We start from the raw sequence: 23,776 nt of genomic DNA, 5'->3' as shown, positions 1-23,776 counted from the left end.
GTTGCTTTTTTTCTCTGAAACTTCACATCTCAGGTTCCTCAGGTTGGGGAGTTGGTGTTGGGGTCTTCCCTGTACCACTTCCAGATTATTGCTTATCCACCCCCTTGGGAAGAAAATCTTGAACATTTTAGACCAGTGCCATTCTCTTATCACCTCAACCCCTCTTTGGTGTTCTGCTGTTGTCCTCATCACTCCCTGAGGAAGAGATTGCCAATTGGTCCCCGGTATCTGATTCCCCTCTCTGGAAATAAAACCCTCAATATTTTAGTTGAGCACGTGGCATTCAAAATAAAGTTGATACCTCCCAGCTTCCCTTACAGCGATGACACATTCTGGCCAATGGGAGAGAAAATGAGAACTTCCGGAGTTCTGGAAGGAAGGGTGCATGCTTTTCATCCTTTCCTCCTTCCTGCCATTTGGAATGCAGACATAATGGTAGGGACTCCGACAACCACCTTGGATCATGAAGTACCCATAGGAATGGATACCGTGCAGAGAAGAGTAGCAAGACCGAAGAAGACAAGGTCTCTGGAAACAGGAGTGCCATGACATTGGAAGCTAGACATATGAGCCCTGGATAGGCTCTCTGCATGTGCTGAGTGTGTGAGACAAACTTGTGTTGTTGCTGGGTGCCTTCAGTCAACTTCCAATCAGAGTGACCTCATGTGACAGTAGAACTGCCTCACAGGGTTGTTTCTCCCGCAGAGCCACTGAGTGTTTGAAGCGCAGTCTTTCAGTTAGCAGTGGAGCTGCTAGCTGATTTGCCCCCAGCAATCCTTTCTCATTTAAGTCCTATTAATTTCGGTGTTTCTGATACATGTAACTAAACCTTACCTACTTAACCCTTTATTTAAAAAACAAAAACCTTGCCATCGAATTGATTCCAACTCATAGCGACCCTACAGGACAGAGTAGAACTGCCCCACAGGATTTCCAAGGCTATAATCTTTATGGGAGCAGACTGCCACATCTTTCTACACCGAGGGACTGGTGGGTTCAAACCGCCAGCCTTCTGGTTGACAGCTGAGTGTTTTAACCACTGCACCACCAGGGTTCCTTCTAACCCTTTGTACCCACCAAACCCACTGCCGTCGGGTCAATTCTGACTCACAGTGACCCTAAAGACCGTAGAACTGCCTCATAGGGTTCCTAAGGCTGTAATCTTTATGGAAACAGACTGCCACATATTTCTCCTGTGGACCGGCTGGTGAGTTTGAACTGCCAACCTTTTGGTTGGCAGCTGAGCATTTCAACCACTGCATCACCAGGTGCCTTTTCTAACCCTTTATAGTTGCCCCATATTCTTCAGAGACATTTGCCCTGGATCACAGTCTTGCTCTCCACCTCAATCGCTTCCATTATCCTGAATCCATGTTGATGGCCCATCTAACACCCTGAACGTTTCTCCAATGGCCTCTTCCATTTCCCCTCCGTCATCCACTCCCACCTTCCAAACCTTGGGCCTCGTCATCACTCTGAGCTGTCCCACTTCCAGAATCACTGTTTAAGTGTGTCCTATTTCTCCGTTCCCTCTTGCTGCTTCACCTACAGTACTCTGAGACTTCAAGGTCATCAGCACCACCAGTCCAATAACTACTTGCCCCTGGTCCATCTCCTTTGCTCTCTTTCCTGCTTGTCTAGCTTCCAATAACAGGCCCTTAAACTAACTTGCCCCCATATCTTTTCATCAGACCTATTTGGCAAAATTCCAACCCATCAGCTTTCTCTGAGAAAGCTAGACAACAGGGTAGATTGTCATGATTACCCATCTATGGGGGAAACAGAATGGAAATAGAGATAAAAAGTTATGAGATGATGACAGTGGGTCAGGAACCATGAACTGAGCAGTAAGATTACCTCAGCTCTCTACACCTGAGGTCTAGGAAAAAAAAAAACCCAAACTTAATAATCAAGCCCTGCTTTTTTTTTTTTTTTTTGGCTCTCAGCTCAGTCACTAGCTCTCCGGTCAAATCCTTTGTTAGACACAGGAGGCTCTTATACCACCACACACCTCCCTTCATAGTCCAAGTCACTGTTGTGATTGAGTTTTCATCGTTGCAATCTTACATTGAACTGTGTGATTCTTTGATCAAAGGTCTGACTTCCCAGGAGAAGGTAAACTCCACGAGAGCAGGAACCTCGTTTTTCCTCTCCACCGTACCCTAGCACAGTGTCTGGCACCTACTACGTGCTCAATACATATATGTTGTACAAACGAATAAATATAAATGTTAAAGGTCATTGCTGAGTGAAGTAAGTCAATCACAAAGGGACAGATATTGCATGGTCTCACTCCTGTGAAGTATCTATTAGTGGTTACCAGGGTGGGAGGGAGGGGAAAGGAGTCGTCGTCGTTTAGGAAGCAGTGAGTTTCTCTATAGTGACAGGAAGCTTGGTGACAGATGTTGGTGCTGGCTGCACAACATGACTGATGTAACTGATGTCACTCAACTGTACATGTGAAAACGTTAAATTGGCAAATGTGTTACATATATTTTTACTATATATATATATATATATTAATTAGTAAAGGTCGATACACATTTTTTTTTCCTTAACAGAAGAGCAAACTTAGTGGATTGGGTTTGTGGTGACTTTGCTTTCAGCCCCTTCTCACCTCATTTTTCCAGCTATGCCAGAGTTCTGTTATGGGATCAAATAAACAGCAGTGTGTGTGTGTGTGTGTGTGTGTGTGTGTTGTGTGTGTGTGTGGTGAGGGTGGTGGGGGGCAGGGGAAGTGGAAAGACAGGGAGAACCAGTAAGTCTTCTTTCTGAACGCCTGCCTGGCAGCCAATGAAAAACAAAAAAAAAGCCAAACCTGTGTGTTTGATTCCAACTCACAGCTACCCTGTAGGACAGAGTAGAGCTACCCCATAGGATTTCCAAGGCTGTCATCTTTTTTAATTTTTATTGTGCCTTTTTTTTTTTAAGTGAAAGTTTACAAATCAAGTCAGACTCTCATACAAAAATTCATAAACGCCTTGCTATATACTACTAATTGTTCTCCCCCTCATGAGACAGCATACTCCTTCCCTCCTCTATTTCTTTTCGTGTCCATTTGGCCAGCTTCTGAGCCTCTCTACCCTCTCATCTCCCCTTCAGACAAGAGACACCAACATAGTCTCATGTGTCTACTTGATCCAAGAAGCTCATTCTTCACCAGGATCATTGTCTATCCCATAGTCTAGTCCAATCCCCGTCTGAAGACTTAGCTTTAGGAATGGTTCCTGTCTTGGGCTAATAGAAGGTCTGGGGACCATGACCTCCGGGGTCATTCTAGTCTCAGTCAGACCATTAAGTCTGGTCTTTTTACCAGAATTTGGGGTCTGCATCCCACTGCTCCCCTGCTCCCTCAGGGGTTCTCTGTTGTGTTCCTTGTCAGGACAGTCAACTGTTGTAACGGGGCACCATCTAATTCTGGTCTCAGGCTGATACAGTCCCTGGTTTATGTGGCCCTTTCTGTCTCTTGGGCTCATAATTACCCTGTGTCTTTGGCATTCTTCATTCTCCTTTGCACCAGGTGGGTTGAGACCCATTGATGCATTTTAGATGGTTGCTTGCCATCTTCAAGGTGGGATGCAGAATGTTTTCTTAATAGATATTATTATGCCTATTGACTTAGATATCCCCTGAAACCATGGTCCCCAAACCCCCTCCTCTGCTACACTGGCCTTCGAAGCGTTCAGTTTATTCAGGAAACTGCTTTTGGTTTAGTCCAGTTGTGCTGACCTCGCCTGTATTGTGTGTTGTCTCTCCCTTCACCTAAAATAGTTCTTATCTACCATCTAATTAGTGAAAACCCCTCTCCTTCCCTCCCTCCCCACTCTAGTAACCATCAAAGAATATTCTCTTCTCTGTTTAAACTATTTCTCAAGTTCTTATAATAGTGGTCTCAAACAATATTCATCCTTTGGCAACTAATTTCACTCAGCATAATGCCTTCCAGATTCCTCCATATTATGAAATGTTTCACGGATTCATCATTGTTCTTTACTGATGTGTAATATCCCATCGTGTGAATTTACCATAATTTACCCATTCATCCATTGATGGGCACCTTGGTTGCTTCCATCTTTTTGCTATTGTAAACAGTGCTGCAGTGAACGTGGGTGTGCATATATCTGTTCCTGTAAAGGCTCTCATTTCTCTAGAATATATTCCAAGGAGTGGGATTCCTGGATCGTATGATAGTTCTATTTCTAGTTTTCTAAGGAAGTGCCAAATAGATTTCCAAAGTGGTTGTACCATTTGACATTCCCACCAGCAGCATATGAGTGTTCCCAAGGCTGTAATCTTTAAGGAAGTAAACTGCCACATCTTTCTCCCACGGAGTGGCTGGTGGATTTAAACCAGCAACATTTTGGTTAGTAGTCTTTTAACCACTGCACCGTTTCACAGAAAAACATACAGCACTGAACTTGGCATGCGTTACTGTCCCCTGTCAGCACACAGTGTGCAGGAAGGTGCACGACTAGCCTGGGGTAGAGGGAGCAGGGTCTGGACACAGAGAGGGAGAAGCATGTGCAAGGGGGCCACTTTCTCCAAGGAGACCACAAGTCAGGATGCCCCCTCCTCTCCAATTGTTCACCTCACCTCTGGGCTTCCCTCCAAACTGCAGTCTGGAAGCATGCTACTGTACCAGGAATGGAAAAGGGGCAAGGAAGCAGGTGCGTGTCAGTCAGTGTGTGCCTGTTGGAGGAGGATGTCTCCCACAGTGGCTGAGCCTACAGAGCATCCCTGGGACAGGAAACCCGTATTTCCTGAGTCTCTGTTGTATTCCAGACCTCCTAGTGGAAATCAAAGGACTCTGAAGCCTGACCTTGGACACCTGGGGGCAGCAAACAGCCGGATGGTGGAGACTGGGCCTCTGCAGTGGGGCCAGGACTTGGAGGCCAGTGTCTGGCTTCAGAAAAGCTGTTCCCCTGTGAGCATCCCACTAGGAGTGCCCGCTACTTCGGGCTGAGGAGGAATAGTTCGTGCAGCTTCATCTGCTTGGTCAGGTTGGAGGAGCAGCCTGTGGCCACAGAATGGGACAAAACGTACTGAACACAGGGTCTCACCTAAACTTTCATTCAGGTAACAATGTTGTCAAGGACAACCTCTCAGAGTGTGGTTGGAGGGAGACAGACATGAAATGAGTAGTTTCAATACAGTGCTCGTTTGGGGGAACCTCAGGATACTATGGGAGCCCACAGCACGGGATGCAGCCCAGACTGTCAGGATCAGGGAAGGATACCTGTGGAAGCTGAATGTCAAGGTGATGTTATGGACTGCATTGTGTACCCCCAAAAACATGTGTTGAATTCCTGGTGGTTAAGAGCTCGGCTGCTAACCAAAAGGTCGGCAGTTCGAATCCACCAGCTTCTCCTTGGGAACTCTCCTTTAAAGCCACCCACTTGAGGTATTTTTTGTTAGAGCAGCCCTAGGTAACTAACACAGATGAGTAGCAGTTGGTCACTTGAAAAGAGAACGAGGAGGAGTAACCCAGAAAAGCAGAACAACATTTCCAAAGAGACACGGTGAGTCAAAGTAAACAAAGGTGAATGAGTCTTTCTGGAATATCAGTTCTACCCTGTCCTATAGGATTGGTATGAGTCAATCTCCTGGACAGCAATGGGTTTGGCACCTGTGGATGTGGTCTCATTTAGGAATAAGGGGTTTTTGTTGTGTTAATTCATACCACTGCAGGGTGGATCCTAAACCTAATCACTTCTGAGTTCTATGGAGCAGCATAGACACAGACACACATGGGGGAAGACAGGAACCAAGGAAAGCCAAGGAACCTCTGGGACTCCTAACAAGGAAAGATCCTGCTACAGCCACACCCTGAATTCTGACTTCTAGCCTCCTGAAATGTGAGAAAATAATCCCTTTTTTCTTTTTTGTACTTTAGACGAAGGTTTACAGAGCAAATTAGTTTCGCATTGAACAATTAATACACATACTGTTTTGTGCCATGGGTTGCCAAGCCCATGACATGTCAACACTCTTTCCTTCTTGACCCTCGGTTCCCCATTACCAGCTTTCCTGTCCCCTCCTGCCTTCTTGTCCTTGCCCCTGGGCTGGTGTGCCCATTCAGTCTCACTTGTTTTATGGGCTTGGCTAATCTTTGGCTGAACAGTGAACCTCAGGAATGACTTTGGTGCTGAGTTAAAAGGGTATCTGGGGGCCATACTCTCAGGGTTTCTCCAGTCTCTGTGAGACCACTAAGTTTGGTCTTTTTTTTTTTTTTTTACGAGTTAGAATTTTGATCTACATTTTTCTCCAGCTCTGTCTGGGACCCTCTATTGTGATCCCTGTCACAGCAGTCGGTGGTGGTTGCCGGGTACCATCTAGTTGTGGTGGACTCAGTCTGGTGGAGGCTGTGGTACCTGTGGTCCATTAGTCCTTTGGACTAATCTTTCCCTTGTCTGTTTGATTTTCTTCCTTCTCCCTTGTTCCAGCTGGGGTGAGACCAGTGGAGTATCTTAGATGGCCACTCATAAGTTTTTAAGACCCCTAGATGCTGCTCACCAAAGTAGGATGTAGAACATTTTCTTTATAACTTACTGATCTAGATGTCTCCTGAGACCATAGTCCCCAGCCCTCAGCCCAGTAATTCGGTCCCTCAGGGAAAACTCCTGTTCTTTAAAGCCACCCACTTGAGGTATTTTTTGTTAGAGCAGCCCTAGGTAACTAACACAGATGAGTAGCAGTTGGTCACTTGAAAAGAGAACGAGGAGGAGTAACCCAGAAAAGCAGAACAACATTTCCAAAGAGACACGGTGAGTCAAAGTAAACAAAGGTGAATGAATCTTTCTGGAATATCAAATAAAAGTGGGAAGCTGAGGACAGGTAAGTTGAAGTCCTAATAGAACACGTTAACGAATCTAGACTTTATCCTAAGAGCAATGGGAAGCCACTCAAAGAGGTTTATGTAGGGGGTAGACATGATCAAGTTTGCATTTTTGAAAGATTACTCATGCAAGAGAGGATGTGGGCAGTCTCCAGGCTACACAGTCTCCAGGCAGAAATAATGCTGGCCTGAACGAAGGTAGTGCAATAGAAATGGAGAGAAATGGAAGGATTCAAGGGACACTAGGAGGTAAAGTCTCCAGGAACTGGATGTAGGGAGAGGAGTAGGAAAGGGGAGTCCATGATGATGCCCAGGCTTCTTGCTTGGACCACTGGGTAGATGGTGATTTCATTAACTGTGATAGGAATACAGGAGGTGGCCCACGTATGAGTGGGAAGACAATTCACTTTGCTTAGAACATGCTGAGTTTGAGGTGATGATGGGACACAAAAGTGGAGGTGTCCAGGAGGCAGTCAGATGAGGTCTGGGACAGGGATGAAGATTTTGCAGGCACTGGCATATATATGGGTGGGTTATTTAGGGGTAGCGTGTAGAGCCTGGTAACCCAACATTTCAGGGGTTGGCAGAAAAAGAGGAGGCTGAGAAGGAATGGTCACCAGCTGAGTGGCTTCCCACTGCTGCATCACTAGACTACCCTGGGAGGCCTCCTGGAATAGTATCCAGGACTACAGAAGGGACTAGGAAGCCAGATTGCCGTCCTCCTCCTCCTTCACCACCAAGTCCTAGCAATGCTGATCCTGTCTTCGCCCCTAGGCAAACTCCTCTCTCCCAACGCTCTTTCCTAACATACCACAGACAATCCTCCAGCCCCCAAACACTTCGCCTGTGAAAGGTTATAAGGAAATGGCCTTGCCTAAATAAAGCAGATAAAGAGTTAAATTATGTAACATTTTGGAAGCTGGGACGCCAGGGGCTCCCAAGAGGGATTGACACCTTCTAAAAGGTTCCCAGGGAAGAAACAAGGGGCACCCCCACTGAGTTCAAGAATCAGGGATCCTGGCTTGGGTAGCAGACCAAGGAAATCCCTCCTCACACAGCCCATGATGGGCCTCTCCCTCCTCACCAGAGTCCAAAGAGTAGTGATAGGGTTCCCTTCTTCCCTCTCTCTGGACTGAAGACAGGCCACTGGGTGTAAGTATCAGCCACCACACACCACCTCTTCCACTAGACAGCATCCCAATTGCCTCCTCCTCCCACTTCTGCAATACGTCCTGAAACACAGGTGTGAGATGCAGGTGGCTAAGTGTGTGTTGAGAAGTCAAAACAGGTTGCTAGATCCTAGGTGAGAGACTATGTAGCTACTCCTGAGAGTGGCGGGGCTGTGTGCTGTTGGCTCTCTCCAGGCACAGGGTCCTTATGAAGAAATATTCCAGAGTGTTGTGTGGTAGTCACCCCTGATACACTGCCTACTGGTAAGCTGACACTGAAAAAGGGCAAATGGCAGAATCAGATGTTGGGCTCGATCGTTGAGGAGTGAGGGGCGGAGGGTAAGTGCCTGTGGTGAGATGAGTTCCTTTATGTGGCCTTTCTGCCTTGGTTCTTTGGAAAAACAGCTTGAGAGATTTTTCCCCTAAACCCTGAGGAGTTAACTTTGCTCTGGTTTTCCACTCCAGTTTTCTACTTTTATACTGGTTGACTGACACTTCCTGGGTAAGCTGTAAACAATTTGATGGTTGGAGAGTTTTTGTCTGGCCCTGGGCTGCAGCCCGCCCTGTGATTGGTCTATTTTATGTCCCTTGCAGGGACTGGTCAGTATACTAGGCAAATGAAGTGACTATGGTCCACCAAGGGGATTAGTCAGTTCATGGCCCTGCTGGGAGGATCATGCCTTGAAATTCACAAGTAATTGTAGCCAACCCCAGAGAAGTTTCAGAATGAGGAAAGGAGAAAAGCAAGAGAGGCAGAGAGAAGACAAGGAATCTCCTAAAAGAGCTGTAACATGATGGGTCAAGGGCTGTAACACTGAACACGGCAAGAGACCCAGAAGGGGCCCTGCTGCAGAGCTGGGAGTGAAGGCAGAAACGTGATGCTAGGAAATTAGGAATGCAGCTAGGAGAGCTGAGCAAAAATACTACACTGGCTGTGAGCTGGGTCAGTTAGCATCAGTTAGCAGTGGAGAGGCCCATGACAGGGAGGCTGATGGCAGAGAGGCCTGCCCTCAGGGGGCTAAGTGGCAATGTGCAGGGCCAAGAGGAGGCCTGCATGGCTGAGAAGGGGACTGCACAGCAGAGAGAAGGGCCTGCTTGCTTGTATAGCCAAGATGAGCTGAGAGAGCTGTCCTGCACTGAAGAAGAAAGGGATGTGCTCTTTACTTCCAGGGAGCTTTCTAGACTTTGCCTACATGCTTCCTGGTCCTGATCCTGAGTTGTAGCCTGTTGATCCTGATCCCAAATTGTACCCTTTTCCTTAATAAACCACTTAGCTGTGAGTACAGTCTGTGAGTTCTGTGTGGCCATTGCAATGAATTATCGGACCCATCAGAGAAGAGAGTGCTGTGGGAAGGACAGTTGGTGTCAGAATTGGTAAAAGGTTTGGGAAGTGGCGGTATGTCTGACCTCCATCTCAGAGGGGTCAGCTTTGGGGTAATGGTGATTCTCCTCCTACTGAAGTTAGAGGACTTCAGGCACTACTGGAACATTTCAGTGTTCAATTTTGTGACTGAAGGGCAAGAACGGAGGCCCTCTCTCCTCTTGGCCTCATCCGCCACCAAACTGTCCACCTCCCTATTTCTGTCACTACTGTTTTCATTCTTCATGGCCAGGTCTCCATCTTTGGACCTGCTCTTCACTCTTCCTCTACGCTTTGTGGCTCCCCCATCCTACTGCTTCTTCCCTTGCTTATTGCTTATCCTAACCTTTTGGTTAGCAGCCAAACTGTCTTCCTAACAGTTTAGAGATGAGGAAATGAAGCTCAGAGAGAAGCCTGATGCCAACAGCCAGAAATGAGGAGTCCGAGCCTCTTTGTATGCCATACAAAAGCCCTGCATATCTGGCCTCCTCTCCAGCCTCATCGCTGGAGTTCTCCACCATCAAACTGATACTCGCAGTCCCCAAGACAAGCCATGCCCTCTCATGTCCAAGCCTTTGCTCCTGATGTCTCCTGCTACAATACACCAAGGTTGCCCTGGTGAGTTCCTGAGTCAACCTTTGAGACTCAGTCCAAGTGTACTCCACTGTTCTTGTGAGACAGGGGCTGTGTCCTAATTGTTTTTGTATCTCCAGCCCTTCACATAGGGCCTGGAAAGGTAAGATGCCCATAAATATGTGCCCTTGTCACTAAATGATCTGGGTCCTGATTAGGGTCCAGAAGTATGCTCAGCATTTGAAACCCTGTGGGAGGCCCCAGGACGAGAATCCCCTTGCCCAGTTCTTGGCTGGTGTGAAAATGGCATGGCAGGGCATCAAAAGTCCTCCTCTAACTTCACAAGGAGAGAGAGAGTCATCATCAACATCAGCCCAAGGCTGATTCCTATGAAGTGGAGGTCAAACATACCTCCACCCTCCAATCTTTTTACCAATTCTGACACCAGCTGTCCCGCCCATGGCACCCTCTACTTCTCTGCTGGGTTCGATAATTCATCGCAATGGCCACACAGAACTCACAGGCTATACTTACAATTATGGGATTTATCAGAGAAGTAACAGGTTACAGTCAAGATCAGGAGCGACTCAGGATACAGTTCTTCAGTCAGGACAGCTCTTCGGCCATGCCTACAGGCAGGCCTCTCTCTGGCCTTTGGCGTCTCAGCCTGGTCTCTGCCCTGCTTGGGCAAGTGTTACAAAGCTCTTTAGCTCCACCAGTAAGTGCCCGGGGACACCCCACTCCACTAGCAAGCCTCAGCCTGAAGACGCTCTGCTCTTTAGCTCCGTGGGTCAGCAAGCCTAGCTCCACTGACAAGCGCCCAGAGGCACCCCACTCTGCCACGAAGCCTCCTGCCCAAAGGTGCTCAACTCTCTTACCCTGTGAGTCAGTGAGCCAAACTCCATCAAGCGCATGGAGGTACTCTACTCTACCAGCAAGGCTCCTACGCGAAGGTGCTCAGCTTTCTCACTCAATAGGCTGGGAAGCCTACCACGCTGTCTCCTGCTGGTCTCCTGGTCCTGCTGCTGCCAGCTCTCTGCCACACTTGCTGCCACTTCTTGCTGTCTTGTGCCATCGCCAGTGTTACAGCTGTCTCCTGGGTCTAGGAGGTTCTCCTTGCAAGAACCTCAGATCCAAAGGATGCAGTCTGCTCCTGTTTCTTCTTCTTGGTGGTAGTGAGGTCCCCCCGTCTGCCTCTGGGATGGCTCATTTTAAGCCTAGTGGGTGGCAAAACTGACCAATCCCCTTGTTAGGGTTCCATACACCTTATTTGCATGGTCATACCCCTGCAAGGGTGTCATGCATCTTATTTGCATTACTAGCAAGGTATCTAATCCCCTTGGTGGGCCACAAGTACCTTATTTGCATAGTCCCACCTAGTTATTTGGTGGGAGTTACAAGACCACGGTGAGAAAAAAAAGCCGTATACCATATAAAATTGTCACACTGCGGGTGGGAAGGAGGTGACATCTAGAACCCCTGAGGGCATGAATGGTCCCCTACATTCCAACAATTGGCACTAATGGGTTTATTCCACCACTCAACAATACATAATGGGTCTGTTATGCTCTGCACACTAGGCCAGGTGCTGGGGATCAAAGATGAATGGAGAAATAAACTGGGAGGAGACACTCGAGCTGAAACTTTAAGCACGGCCTAAAATCTGCAAAGAAAAACAACAGAATTTAATCTGTCTTTCATCCACGTGTGCGAGGTCCCCACCGCGTTCCCAAGGCGGAGATTTGAGGGGGATTAGACATCTAATCCTCTGGTTGGGTCTCCTTCTCAGGAAGGCATAAGGCCGGAATCCTAATCTGGATTCACACCTGGCCCCATTGTTCTCCTAATTCCCTGCATTGGGTCCGGGAATTAGCGGTCTAGTTTCCAGCGCATTCGCCGTCGGGAGGCCCCGGGAAACTCTGAAAGGATTCCACCCTCCCCCGGCTCAAGAGACCCCCATCTAGACTCGGACCTCTCGGACGAGCGAGCAGGGCCCCTAAGGAGAGTCTCAGGCGGTCTTCCAAAAAGTGCTTCCCCTTTAAAAGGAGGAGGCTGGCGGGCGCAGGATAGTGACAGCGGGACGCGTCACAAATCCAAAGCCAAACACCCTGTCCCTGAACGACCCCGCGGGCCAGCGCTGTCCCAAGAGGCTTCCACCGGCGGCCCCGCGGAGCCCCGAGGCGCGGGCGCCGATTGGCCAGCTCGCCGCGGGGCGGGGCCAAGCCTTAAAGGGCCCGAGCTGAGGCCGAAGGGAGGCGGCGGTGGCGGCTGGGAACCGAGCGAGGTGATGCCGCCGGGCTCTAGGGGGTCCCGCCCGTGCCCCACGCGGGTTTCTGTTAAGTCCTTCTAGTGCCCACGCCTACTCTCGGGTCCATGGAGCCCTCGCGAGACTATCCGCTGTTCGGGGGCTCCTTCTCCGCCATCCTCCCCGCCGGAGCCATTGACGTAAGGTGAGGAGGCCGGGGCGCCGGTGGAGGCCGACCGGGTGGGTTGCGGGAAGAGGCGGGGGTCAGCTAGGGACCCCCTGACTTCTCCCCAGTGACCTCCGACCGGTCCCGGACAATCAGGAAGTTTTCTGCCATTGCGCAACAGACCAGAGCCTGATCGTGGAACTTCTGGAGCTGCAGGCCCACGTGCGGGGCGAGGCGGCTGCGCGGTGAGGAAGGCGGGCCCATGGCCAGCCAATGGGAGAGCCGGAGCCAGAGAAGTGGGCGGGGCCCGTGACGTGATGGTTAATCAGGGCAGTGAGAACTCCAAGGGCAGTACCGCCGGAAATGATCCCAGCCAGGGATTTAGAGATGTCGTGGGGGTGGGGGGACGGAGAGAGATGACCCTCCCTGACCCTGCTCTACCCAACCCAGGTACCACTTTGAGGACGTTGGCGGGGTGCAGGGGGCTAGGGCTGCGCAAGTAGAGGCTGTGCAGCCCCTGCCTTTGGAGAACCTGGCTCTGGGGGGCTGCTGTCAGGAGGCCTGGGTCCTCTCTGGCAAGCAGCAGGTAGCTAAGGAAAACCAGCAGGTGAGGGCTGGGGGAGTGTTGTGGCGGCGGGGGGCGGGGAAGGGTGGTGGTGGGGAAAGGGTAGCCCTGGGGGCCAGGTAAGTATCCTGATTCTAATCCCTTTAGGTAGCAAAGGAAGTGACACTACACCAGGCCTTGATGCGGCTGACCCAGTACCAGACGGATCTCCTGCTCACCTTCAATCAGCCCCCGTAAGGAGGGAGGATAGGTGGAAGGAAAAGGCGGGTGACTGGTCATGGCTGGGTCCCCAGGAGAATAGGGCCGGGAAGGGCAGAGCGGGGAGACTGACTGGTGAGGTCCTCCAAGGAAGCGAGAGAGAGGGCTAGAGGTTTGAGGTCTCAGATACCCAGGTCCCCTGGGGAACAGGAAGTGGGAACTTCCAAACCTGAGCCTGGATGATGTTCTCTCTCCATGTGTTCCCCCAAGCCCTGAGAACAGGTCATCTCTTGGCCCTGAAAATCTGTCACCCCCACCCTGGAGCCTGGGTGACTTCGAACAGCTGGTGACCAGTCTAACCCTTCACGATCCCAACATCTTTGGTCCCCAGTAAAGATGGTGAAGCACTGCGTGATGCTGCTAAGGACCTGGGGGCCCACTAATGCAGGGGTACCAGGGGCTGGATATCTGGGTTTCCCCTTATTCCTTCCCTGTGCATAAACATAAGACACCTCCACTCTGCAGAAATAAACTTCCTTTATAATCAATATAATCTTTGTCTTTGAATCTAACAGGACACCTGGGTTACTCCCTGTTCCCTTTGGTCTTGGAGGGGGCGTTTAAAGCTGTGCATGGGAGCAGGAGGGACCCAAGGCCAGCAGTGCAGAGGAAGAAATACCCTTTGGAGTGACTGGCTTAGCCCTGAGAGAGGGGTGTAAGGTGTACAAGGGGTGGGTAGGGAAGCCACAACACCCAAGGAGGAAGGGAGGAAAACTATCCCTTGTAGTGATTTGAACCCTGAGAGAACAGATGGGAGTGGGGTTGGTTGTCCCCCTCAATGGATGAAAGGTCACCTGGTCAGAAGTCCCCAGGACCTAATAGTGGAGGCAGAAGTGTCCAAAGAGTGCTGATTGGTGGAGATGAGGGAGTGGCTGTTATTTGGTGTACTTGTAGTAGAGGGAGCGCAGCTGGTCCCAGAAGAAGAGGGAGAGGATGGTGTGGGGGCCCAGGCGGAAGTAGGAGGCACCTATGCCCTTGTACATGCCAAAAATGCCCTCCGTCCGAGCTGTCTGCAGCAGAGCGTCCAGTATCCCCCGGTACATGAGACCCTGAGAGCAGGTTAGGGAGGGAGGGAGGGAGAGCATGAGGAAGGAATCTGTCAGAGCCCAACAGGGGCCTCACCTGCACCCACAACCTGCTTTCCCCTCTCCCTGGCTTCCCATGTCTGCCTGCACCCCAGAACACTCCCTTACCTTGCCCCCAGCATCTGTGGGCTGGTTGTAGAGTCTTGTACTGGCCATGTCAAAGGGTGTCATGGCCAGGACCACCACAATGCCACTCACCATGGCCGCCGCCAAAGCCACCTTCCAGCTCTGGGAAGGAAACACCTAGGAGGAGCGGGAGGAAGGGCTTTGTCAATCAGCCAATCATTCAACACCTAGGACAGGACAGACCTTGTGCTGGGTACACAGTAGAGAGTTGGTGACTCAGGAAGCTTACACTCCACCAGTTATAACAGTGTGATAAGCTGTGAAGGAGGAAGGACAGGGTGCCCTGAGGACTTAAGGTATACCTTCTGGGAGGAAGTGACAAAAGAATTGTCAAGAATTGACAGGAGTCAATGACCCCCAACCCTCCTGCTGCTCCCTCACATTTGAATGTTGACACTGCCTCCTCTAGGGTCCACCTCAGCTTGCCCTCCCCTCCCTCATTCCCAGGAAAGCCCACCTCTTTCCCCGGGCAGTACCTCCCACTGGGTTATGAAGTCCTTGGTGGATGAGAAGGTGCACAGCTGGGTGGAGGAACCGATGATAACTCGGGGCAGGCTGCCCAAGGACCCGCGCCACAACCCCACCAGACCATGTTTCTGGCCAATCTGGGTTAGCGCCTGAAACATGCCCTGGTGGGGGGAAGACCATGGGGGCGGGGTTCAGTTACCCCAGTGTCAGGATCACCACCTCCTAACACCGCCAAGGATGGGTCCTTAACAGGAACTCGTCTAGACAACTGGTTCCATGTGGGTTTAGAGCTAGACAGTGGCCCTTCAGTTGTCTACCACCCCATTGTTCCCTCTTTCCCCACCCCCAGAATAGGGGCAGGATGTATGGAGATGAGGACATTAGCAGGTCAGGAGAACAGGATGGGAGAAACAGGTGCAGAAGACTAGAGGGACTGGGGTACACTTTGGAAAGGGGGTCTGGGTGGACTGCATGGGGAGAGTGGGGCTGAACTGAGGAGCCATGCAGAGCAGTGGCTGGGATGGGAGCTGTCTGGTAACAGGCAGAAAGCTGGGGCGGGGAGGGGGGGTGGTGGGGAATGGGAGAGAATGGGCAGGGACAGCAGCTGAAGGGTTGGGCAGTCCTCACCTGGTGCTTATACTGGTGTCCTACTGCAATTTCTGAGGCTGCCTGGGCCTGTAGGTGTGTCTTTACCTGAGGACAAGATAGTGTCACAGCCTATGCCCCAGTGGCCATGCTGCCGTTTCAGAAACCCAAATGCTTGACTCCCTCATACTTCTATAGGGTTCTCAGCAAAGAATATCCTTTTAATCTGATAATTACTGTTGTTCCCACTAAACAAATTGGTCATGAGACTCTGTGTCTCTTGGCTCCAGGCCAAGGGGATGGATCTTAGCACAGCAAGACACCCCAGCCTCCTCCACATCCTCCTTCCCTTGGGGGTGGGGGAGGGGAGTGAAACGGCTGGATAACAGCAGCGTTTCCTAAGACTGCTCCCCTTAGGTAAGACCTGGGTACCAGCCTCTCACAGCAGCCCCTGTTCCCAGACCAGATATCCAGCAACCACAAGGACCAGGTTCCCCATCAGACTTTGGGGCAGGTTATGAGGGTTCACCGGCAAAACCTGGCCATGACTGACTTTGGAGAGGCCACTGTCCCTGAATCTCACACCCTCGGAGTGAGACTAGCCTGCCTTCCCTCCTGCAGAACACACTGTCTCCCAATGTCTTTCCAGGAGCAATAGGCATGGCCTAGTCCTAGCAAAGGAGTCCCACTGGCACAGCGGTTAAACGCTCGGCTGTGAACCAGAAGGTCGAGGTTTGAACCCACCAGCTGCTCCATGGGAGAAAGATGTGGCAAACTGCTTCCATAAAGATTACAGCCTTGGGAACCCTATGGGGGCAGTTCTACTCTGTCCCATATGGTCACTATGAGTTGGAGTCAACTTGAAGGCAACAGGTACAGGTAGTCCTAGCAATAATCAGCTGTGTGACCTTGAGCTAGTCACTTCCCTTCTCTTGGCCTTAGGCTCCCAGCCCTTTACCTACTCCAGATGAACTCAAAGGGGCAGACGGCGAGACTGTGATTCTGCGATGCCCAGGATGCCCCTGTACTGATGATGTATGTTATTCAGATTCCTCGTCCTTCCCTAAACAAATCCACCTCCAGCTTCAGTATCAGGTAATATAATAATAAAAATACTATCAAATGCTTATTATGTGCCAGGATTTGTACTATGCTTTACGTGTGCCATCTCGTTTGTCTCACTCAGTCCTCCTCATAATCATATAAGAAGGGGACTACAATTATTCCCATTTTACAGATGTGGCAAGTGAAATTTAACAACTAGTAATTTTCAAAGCCAGGATCTGAACCCCAGAAAGGCTTACTCCACAGCCTGTAATCTCAATGAATACATCAACCAAATCCATTGGATGGGTGTGTATAGGGCAGATTGGAAGACCCTAAAGCCTTTTCTGATGTTCTCCCCTAGTTGTAGGGCAATACCCTGCCACTTACACCCTCGTGAAGGCCCAGACCCCACATTGCACCAAGGGTCTTCCCCAAAGGTCCCAGGAAGAATCCCTCTTCTTACCATGTAGATGGGGCTCCCCAAGTAGGCTCCCAGGGCCCCAGCCAGGGCCCCAGCTGCTGCGCTGCGGGCAGGGCTGCGAGAGCCTTCTGCTGTATGCAGATAGCCCCCAGACTCAGCCAGCCCGTACGTGCCAAGTCGAATGCCATTCATCAAGAACTGGTATATGAGGGCAGGGGCCAGGCCCTTCTGCAGGGCGGCCAGGCCGTCCACTTTGCCAATAGTGATGAAGGCATGGAAGACACTTCGGTAGTGTCGCCGGTAGCTGCCCGGGGCCTGCAGCTCTCCCTGTAACTGCATCCGGGTCTTCACCACCTCCAGGGGGTTGGTGAACACACAGGCCCCACACGCTGCCAGGCCGCTCAGCAGGAAGTCCATGCCGGGGCAGTGACGGCGGGGACCGGCCGGGGCAGTGACGGCGGGGACCGGCCGGGGCAGTGACGGTGGGGACCGGCCGGGAGTAGGAAAGTCACAGTGAGCCTCAGAAAGGGGGGGGGGTGTCAGGGGAAGACCCCAGTTTCAGTAGTCTAGGCTGTAGAAGATAGGAATTGAGAGGTCTGGAGTCAAGAGTGCCAGCCAAATGTCAAGAGGTCAAGGGTTAGCTGGAATTTGGGGATCAGGAGGAGGCAAAGAGGGACGAAAGAAGGGTTTAGGAGAGTCTAGTGAGAAGGCCCTGTTGGTTGTGAGGCTTGAGGTTAAGGAGGGGCAGGAGCCAGAACGGTGGCAGGTGGGATGCTCAGGATGGCTGGCTACGGGGGCCAGGAGTAGGGGAGTCAATCGCGGAGTTGGAAGATGGGAGAGCGGGGAGGAAGGAAAAAGAAAACCAACAGGTTAAGGAGGAAAAGGATCCGGACGGGAATCCGGTGGTGTCCCCAGGACAGCAACGAGATCTCGATCCGGGAAGGAAGAGGGGGCTCCGGCCAGGGATGAGCGTCAGTCGGCAAGCAGCTGCGGGCGCCTGCAGCAGCTCCGCCTGGGGTGCCTGCCTTGGCCGGGCAGCCACGCTCCCGTCACTGGAGCAGGGCACCCAATGGGGAGCCTCCGAGGGCCACAGCCAAGAGCCTCAGCCAGTCAGCGCCGAGCCGGCTTCGCGGCCAATGGGAGGTACCCTGGGCCACCCGGCCCCCGGAACCGAGCGACAAGCGGTTGGAGTTAACTCTGCCCGCCCCGGCGCGCAGGCTGGGCCCCGGCTGCGGACTCGGAGCTTCGGGAGGGCTGGCCCCGGTCGTGGAGGTGTGTTTACGGGCGGGGAGAGCAGGTTGGAGCCTGGAGGCCCGGACGGGCGCAGACGCGGAGCGCCGACGCAGCAGTCCCCCATGTTTGGGGCTACTTCTCTTCCTTTTCGCCTTCTCTCCAGGGTCGTGGCTCGGAGTGGCGGCCTAGCCCTGATGTCCACTCCCAGCTCGGCTCCCGCTCCCGCGTCTCGACAGCCCGGAAGCTGCGGCCCCATCCGCGGGGCGAAAGGGGACGTCCCTACTGCACGGGACACATCTCCCGAGGCTGTGTAGAATGCCTGTGGGTTCTAGCGCCGTGGAGGGCGTGGGAACCGAAGGAGGGAGGCTTGAAGGGATGGTGAGGGAGCGTGGTCACATCCCAAAGCTTTTGCTCCTCCCAGCAACCCGGAATGGAAGGCAGGGCAGGCCAGGACAGGGATTTTTCATCCCCCTATATCTGGCTCGGGTGGTACAAACGTTTTGCGCTCCACCACTGACCTAAAGGCAACCTAAAGGTTGGCGGTTGGAACCCACCCAGCGGCACCCCGGAAGAAAGGCCTCGAGAGCTGCTCCCTTAAAGATGACAGCCAGGAAAACCCTCTGGAGCTGTTCTACTCTGTAACACGTGGGGTTGACATGAGTCGGAATCCACTAGATGGCAACGTGGGATTTTCTAGCTGGCCTTAGGTTACACGGGGTTAGCAAGTGGTAGGAGGGATCCTGAGATTCCAGTCTCTTGTCCTTGCTGATGAGTCTGGGCATGGTTAATCACAGAAGAACTTCGGAGACGAGAGACTAGGGAAGCTAGCTGGAAAGGGGTTGAAGGAGAAAGCTTGGAAAAAGAAGGAGGGGGAATAGGGTGCCACCTGGGGCAGGAGGAGGCAGAGAGCTCACATGTGTGAGAGGAAGCCACCAGACTTTAGGTCTTCACAGCATGACCTTGGGCAAGTTACTTAACATCTCAGAGCCGTTTCTGTAAAATGGGGATGATAGTATCTGTTGCACCTGCCTGAGTGAAAGTTTTGGGCTTGTGCCACCTGTTGTCTCAGTTGATTCTGACTCATGGAAACTCCATGTGTGCCAGAGTAGAACTGCACTCCGTAGAGTTTTCAATGGCTGTAGATCACCAGGCCTTTCTTCCGTGTACTGCTGGGCAAATTCCAACAACTCAGCCGGAACACAAACCATTTGCACCACCAGGGGGTGCTCAATAATCAGGTTTCCTGAAAAGCCAAGCTCTGTCACATCTCTGTGCACTTGTGTATCCTGCTCCCACTGCTTGGAATGTCCTTCCCCCTTCTTTGGTGCTCTCCAAGTCATTCTCCTTGAGCATCATCTCTCCTGACCCATGAAACTTTACCAGATTCTCCACATTCAACCACTCCCCTCTTGTATTTGGTCTTCAATCATTTACATTCACCCACTTTTCTTATTTTGGTTAGCATTTATTTACTGTCTGTCTCCTTCACTAGACTGGAAGTTCCTAGCTGCCCAGGGGAGGAGGAGGAGGGCAGGTCTGAGTCCTCTCTGTCTTACCAATGGGCTGCTAAGCCATTGAGCCATAGGATGAGACCCGTTTAGCCCATTGCCATTGAGTCGATTCTGACTCACAGTGACCCTCTCTGCCCCATAGGGCTTCCAAAGAGTGGCTGGTGGATTCAAACTGCCGACGTTTTGGTTAGTAGTCATAGCTCTTAACCACTATGCCACCGGGGCTCCACAGAAGGGATATATTCTAGGGGTGGAGGGTAAATTAGAGCAGATAATGGAACTCCATTTCAGGAGGGGACCTGAAAGAATCCCCAGCAAATTTCCAAGGAATGTTTTCCAAATGCCTCCTCCATCTGCCACCTGGGATGAGATGCCATCATTGTTTTATCCCTTGAGCTTCCAAAGTTTCTTTTATATATATATATATAATTTTTATTGTGCTTTAAGTGAAAGTTTACAAATCAAGTCAGCCTCTCACGTAAAAACCCACATACACCTCGCTACACACTCCCAATTACTCTCCCCCGAATGAGACAGCCCGCTCTCTCCCTCCACTCTCTCTTTTTGTGTCCATTTCGCCAGCTTCTAACCCCTTCCACCCTCTCATCTCCCCTCCAAGCAGGAGATGCCAACATAGTCTCAAGTGTCCACCTGATCCAAGAAGCTCACTCCTCACCAGCATCCCCCTCCAACCCACCGTCCAGTCCAATCCATGTCTGAAGAGTTGGCCTCGGGAATGGTTCCTGTCCTGGGCCAACAGAAGGTCTGGGGGCCGTGACCACCGGGCTCCTTCTAGTCTCAGTCAGATCCAGCGTTTCTTAGTAAAGTGTGGTTCCTGGAGCAGCAGCAGCCACCACCGGATGACTCATTGGAAATGCAAATTAGACTTCCTGAATCAGGAGCTCTGGAGATGGGGCACTATGCTTTTTAAGAAGCCCTCCAGGATATTCTGATGTGTGCTTAAGTTTTAGAACTGGCTGATGTCTTTGATCTTTAATATCCAGATGCTCTTTTAAGCTCTTATAATTTTCTAAAAATAATCTCTAGTTTTTAGAAGAGCTTTAGATTTACAGAAAAATTGCAGAGGTAGTACAGTTTCTATATAATCTGCACCCAGTTTCCCCTTTTATTAACTTGTTTTATTAATAGTTGTTATCATTAACAAATATTGATACATTGCTTTTAACCAAAGTTCATACTTCATTCAGATTTCCTTAGTTCTTAGCCAATGTCGTTCCTCTGTTTCAAACAGCGAATTACATTTAGTTGTCATGTCTCTTTAGGCTCCTTTTGGCTGTGACAGCTTCTCAGACTTCCCTTAACACAGAGGTTCCCCAGGCTGCACAGAATTCCACTGCAGCTCGCTTTGCTGGCCTTGCCATTTCCGCATCAGAATTCCAGCCTCATTGCTTGGCCAGCCTCTCCATTTTTGCATTAAAATTGCAGTTCCTTTTGCATGGTATCATCAAGAATGTTGGCTGAGGTAACTTGTATGAACTCTACTTGTAAACCCCTTAAAAATAACTTTTTGCCCCCCTCACTGTATCGAAGCAGTCTCTTGATGGCAGCAGCCCCAATTGCTTCCTTTCCTTGCGCAATGAAATAAAGGCAACTTTATACTCCCCCGCCTTGATCTGTCTTTTATCGGCCAATATGAGTCACGCTGAGCAAAATGTTCTGCCCAGTAGCATTTCTGGCAAGCCAGCCAGGAGTCATCTGCTCTGTTCTGGAGGTGGATCAGACAACAGACCTGCCCCAACGTCTGGTGCCACCAGGAGATTTCTTCTGGAGACCTCGGAGCAGCTCTGAAAGCCAACCCTCCTTGGACCTAACAGTGATTCTGTGGGATACTTAAAACAAGCCTGGGTTATTCGTTAAGTCCTTAGGTAAGGCCTTAGAAGAGTCCCAATGAGCGGGAGGAATTGACCATTGAGGGCATTAGGTATCTGAGGTATTTGGTAAATAACAGGTTAATTTCTAGGTAAGGCCTTAGAAGAGTCCCAAGAAGCAGGAGGAACTGATGTTGAGGGCGTAAAAGGCTCTAGGTTTCTGTTGTTAGGGTGGCGTACCAAATTAGGTTGTATGAGTGTGTTAAGTGTGTGTGTTTCTGGAGAATGGGGAATGTTCAAGGGATTCCCCATTGCAGCTCCTTAGGATGCCTCCTGGCGAATTGGAAATATTTCAGGCTAAGCCCCATGAAAAAGGGAAAAAAAATGATTTTCCTTTGCAACACTGCCTGGCCAAAGTATAAATTAGCAGATGAAGAGGAATGGCCAGGGAATGGCCATCTTTTAATACCATCGTTCAGTTGGTCTTTTCTGTACTCGTGAGAGGGGAAGTGGGATGAGAATTATTATGTGGAAGCTTTCATGACTCTGTACCAGGAAGGGGGATTGCAGAAGAGATGTTAAATTCTACTCCAGAAGGGGGCTGGCAGATCGCGACTGCCAGTCCTCCCTCCTGACCCTGAGGAGGATTTTCCAACTCCGTGCTCGCAGCCCACTGGCCGCCCACCCTCACTCTGGCCTCCCACCGCTTTTCTGCCCATGCCACCCCCTCCCTATGCCCTGCCTCCATGTAATGGGGCCACCATACCAGTGACAGGCCCCACTGTTAAGCCCCCTCAACTTTTGTATCTACCCCCGCAAGCCCTTTCACCCTGATTCTTGGAAGAGCCATAGCACAGCTGAGCCCAGGGGCATACACCCCCTTTGACAAGTCCCAGCAGGAGACGCCATGGTCAGGGTCCACCAACCTTTCTCAACAAGCGGGAAAACCATTGCCCCGGGTGTCAGGAAGAGCCTAAGAGAATGCAGATCTTTTTGCCTCTATCTTCCGCACCCATAACCCTAATTGGGCAGCTTGTCAGGCACTGCTAGATGTGTTCCAGACCCCAGAAGAAAGGCACATGGTCCTAGAAAAGGCTAAGGCCAGGGCTGACAGATGCTACAAAGTGCAGGCAGTAAATCGGCTGGGGGCGGAGACTTTCTCCCGGGGAGACCTTGGCTTGGATCAGAATACAGCTCAGGGAAGGACCTGCCTTGCTTATCCTAGGGAGTGCCTTTCAGAAGGGTTAAAAAAAGGGTTGCCTAGACAAAAAAAATCTTAGCAAAATATATGAGATCAAACAAGAACCAAAGAAAGATCTCTCTAAGTTTCTGGGAAGAATTTATGAGACTTTTAGACAGTTCACAGGCACGGACCCTGAGAGTCCTGAAAATGCTCGCATGGTGAATATGATTTTTATCAGGCAGAATGCCTGGGATATACAGAGAAAACTCCAAAACCTCGAGGGAGGTGTGGAGTTAGGGATCTCACAGCTTGTTGATCTTTCCTACCAGGTATATTCCAATTGGGACCGGGAACAGGAAAAGAGAAAAATCATCGATCAGAAGAGACAGGCCACATTCCTGGCCACTGCCTTGCAGGGAAATGGCCCATCTTCCAGTGGCTCAAGAAGAGAAGGGTCCCTGAGGAGAGAAGGTGAGAGGCTCCAACCCCCATTAAGCTGAGACCAGTGCGCCTGGTGCAAAGAGAGAGGACATTGGAAGAGAGAGTGCCCTAAATTCCTACCCAGAGGTAAGAAAGAACCTGGGACTGCCCAGCGCTCCATGATGCTGATGGAGAAAGACTCAGATTGAGGAGGACCGGATTGAGAAGGACTGGAGGTGAGTCCCCCACCTGAGCCTCTGGTTATAATGAAAGTGGGAGGGGAACCTGTACGGTTTCTAGTGGCTACCAGAGCAACCTCCTCTGTCCTGGTGCAGAAAAGACAGCCCCAACAAAATGAACTGTGTCAGTCATGGGAGTCTCAGGCAAAAGAGAGAATTCTCCCTTCCTCCAGCCTCTAACGTGCTCCATACAAGGGAAGTTATTAATGCATTCCTTCCTCTACGTGCCCGACTGTCCCATCCTCTTGCTGGAAAGAGATTTGTTGTGCGAACCACAGGCTCAAATGTCTTTTAATAAAGGGACCATGCAGATACAGGTACCACCAGAAAATGGATGGCAGCTGCAGATGGTCCTTACCACTGAATCACCCACCAATTATAGTGCAGAAGTACACTACCCAGGGTTGGTAGGGCCAGACATCAATGACGCAGCAGTCCTGTGGGTATGGGCCAACAAC

At 50.8% G+C, this 23,776-nt stretch overlaps 2 protein-coding genes across 2 annotated transcripts; one reads left to right on the top strand and one right to left on the bottom strand.

Annotated features, from left to right (window-relative positions):
• Positions 1-12,051: 12,051 nt before the first annotated feature.
• Positions 12,052-13,653, top strand: RANGRF (RAN guanine nucleotide release factor). Its single transcript, XM_049861090.1, has 5 exons — positions 12,052-12,387; positions 12,477-12,593; positions 12,799-12,955; positions 13,061-13,146; positions 13,382-13,653. The coding sequence occupies exons 1-5, from the start codon at positions 12,311-12,313 to the stop codon at positions 13,503-13,505; spliced, it is 561 nt and encodes a 186-aa protein (XP_049717047.1). The 5' UTR covers positions 12,052-12,310; the 3' UTR covers positions 13,506-13,653.
• A 54-nt stretch (positions 13,654-13,707) lies between these two features.
• On the bottom strand, positions 13,708-17,889 carry SLC25A35 (solute carrier family 25 member 35). The gene is made up of 5 exons (XM_049861089.1): positions 16,946-17,889; positions 15,478-15,543; positions 14,859-15,011; positions 14,365-14,499; positions 13,708-14,220 (listed from the first exon to the last, which is right to left on the bottom strand). The coding sequence occupies exons 1-5, from the start codon at positions 17,318-17,320 to the stop codon at positions 14,047-14,049; spliced, it is 903 nt and encodes a 300-aa protein (XP_049717046.1). The 5' UTR covers positions 17,321-17,889; the 3' UTR covers positions 13,708-14,046.
• Between the last annotated feature and the right edge of the window lie 5,887 nt (positions 17,890-23,776).

Source organism: Elephas maximus, chromosome 19 (assembly GCF_024166365.1).
Source record: "Elephas maximus indicus isolate mEleMax1 chromosome 19, mEleMax1 primary haplotype, whole genome shotgun sequence".
NCBI classification, from domain to species: domain Eukaryota; kingdom Metazoa; phylum Chordata; class Mammalia; order Proboscidea; family Elephantidae; genus Elephas; species Elephas maximus.
This window is presented reverse-complemented; position numbering and strand designations above follow the sequence as displayed.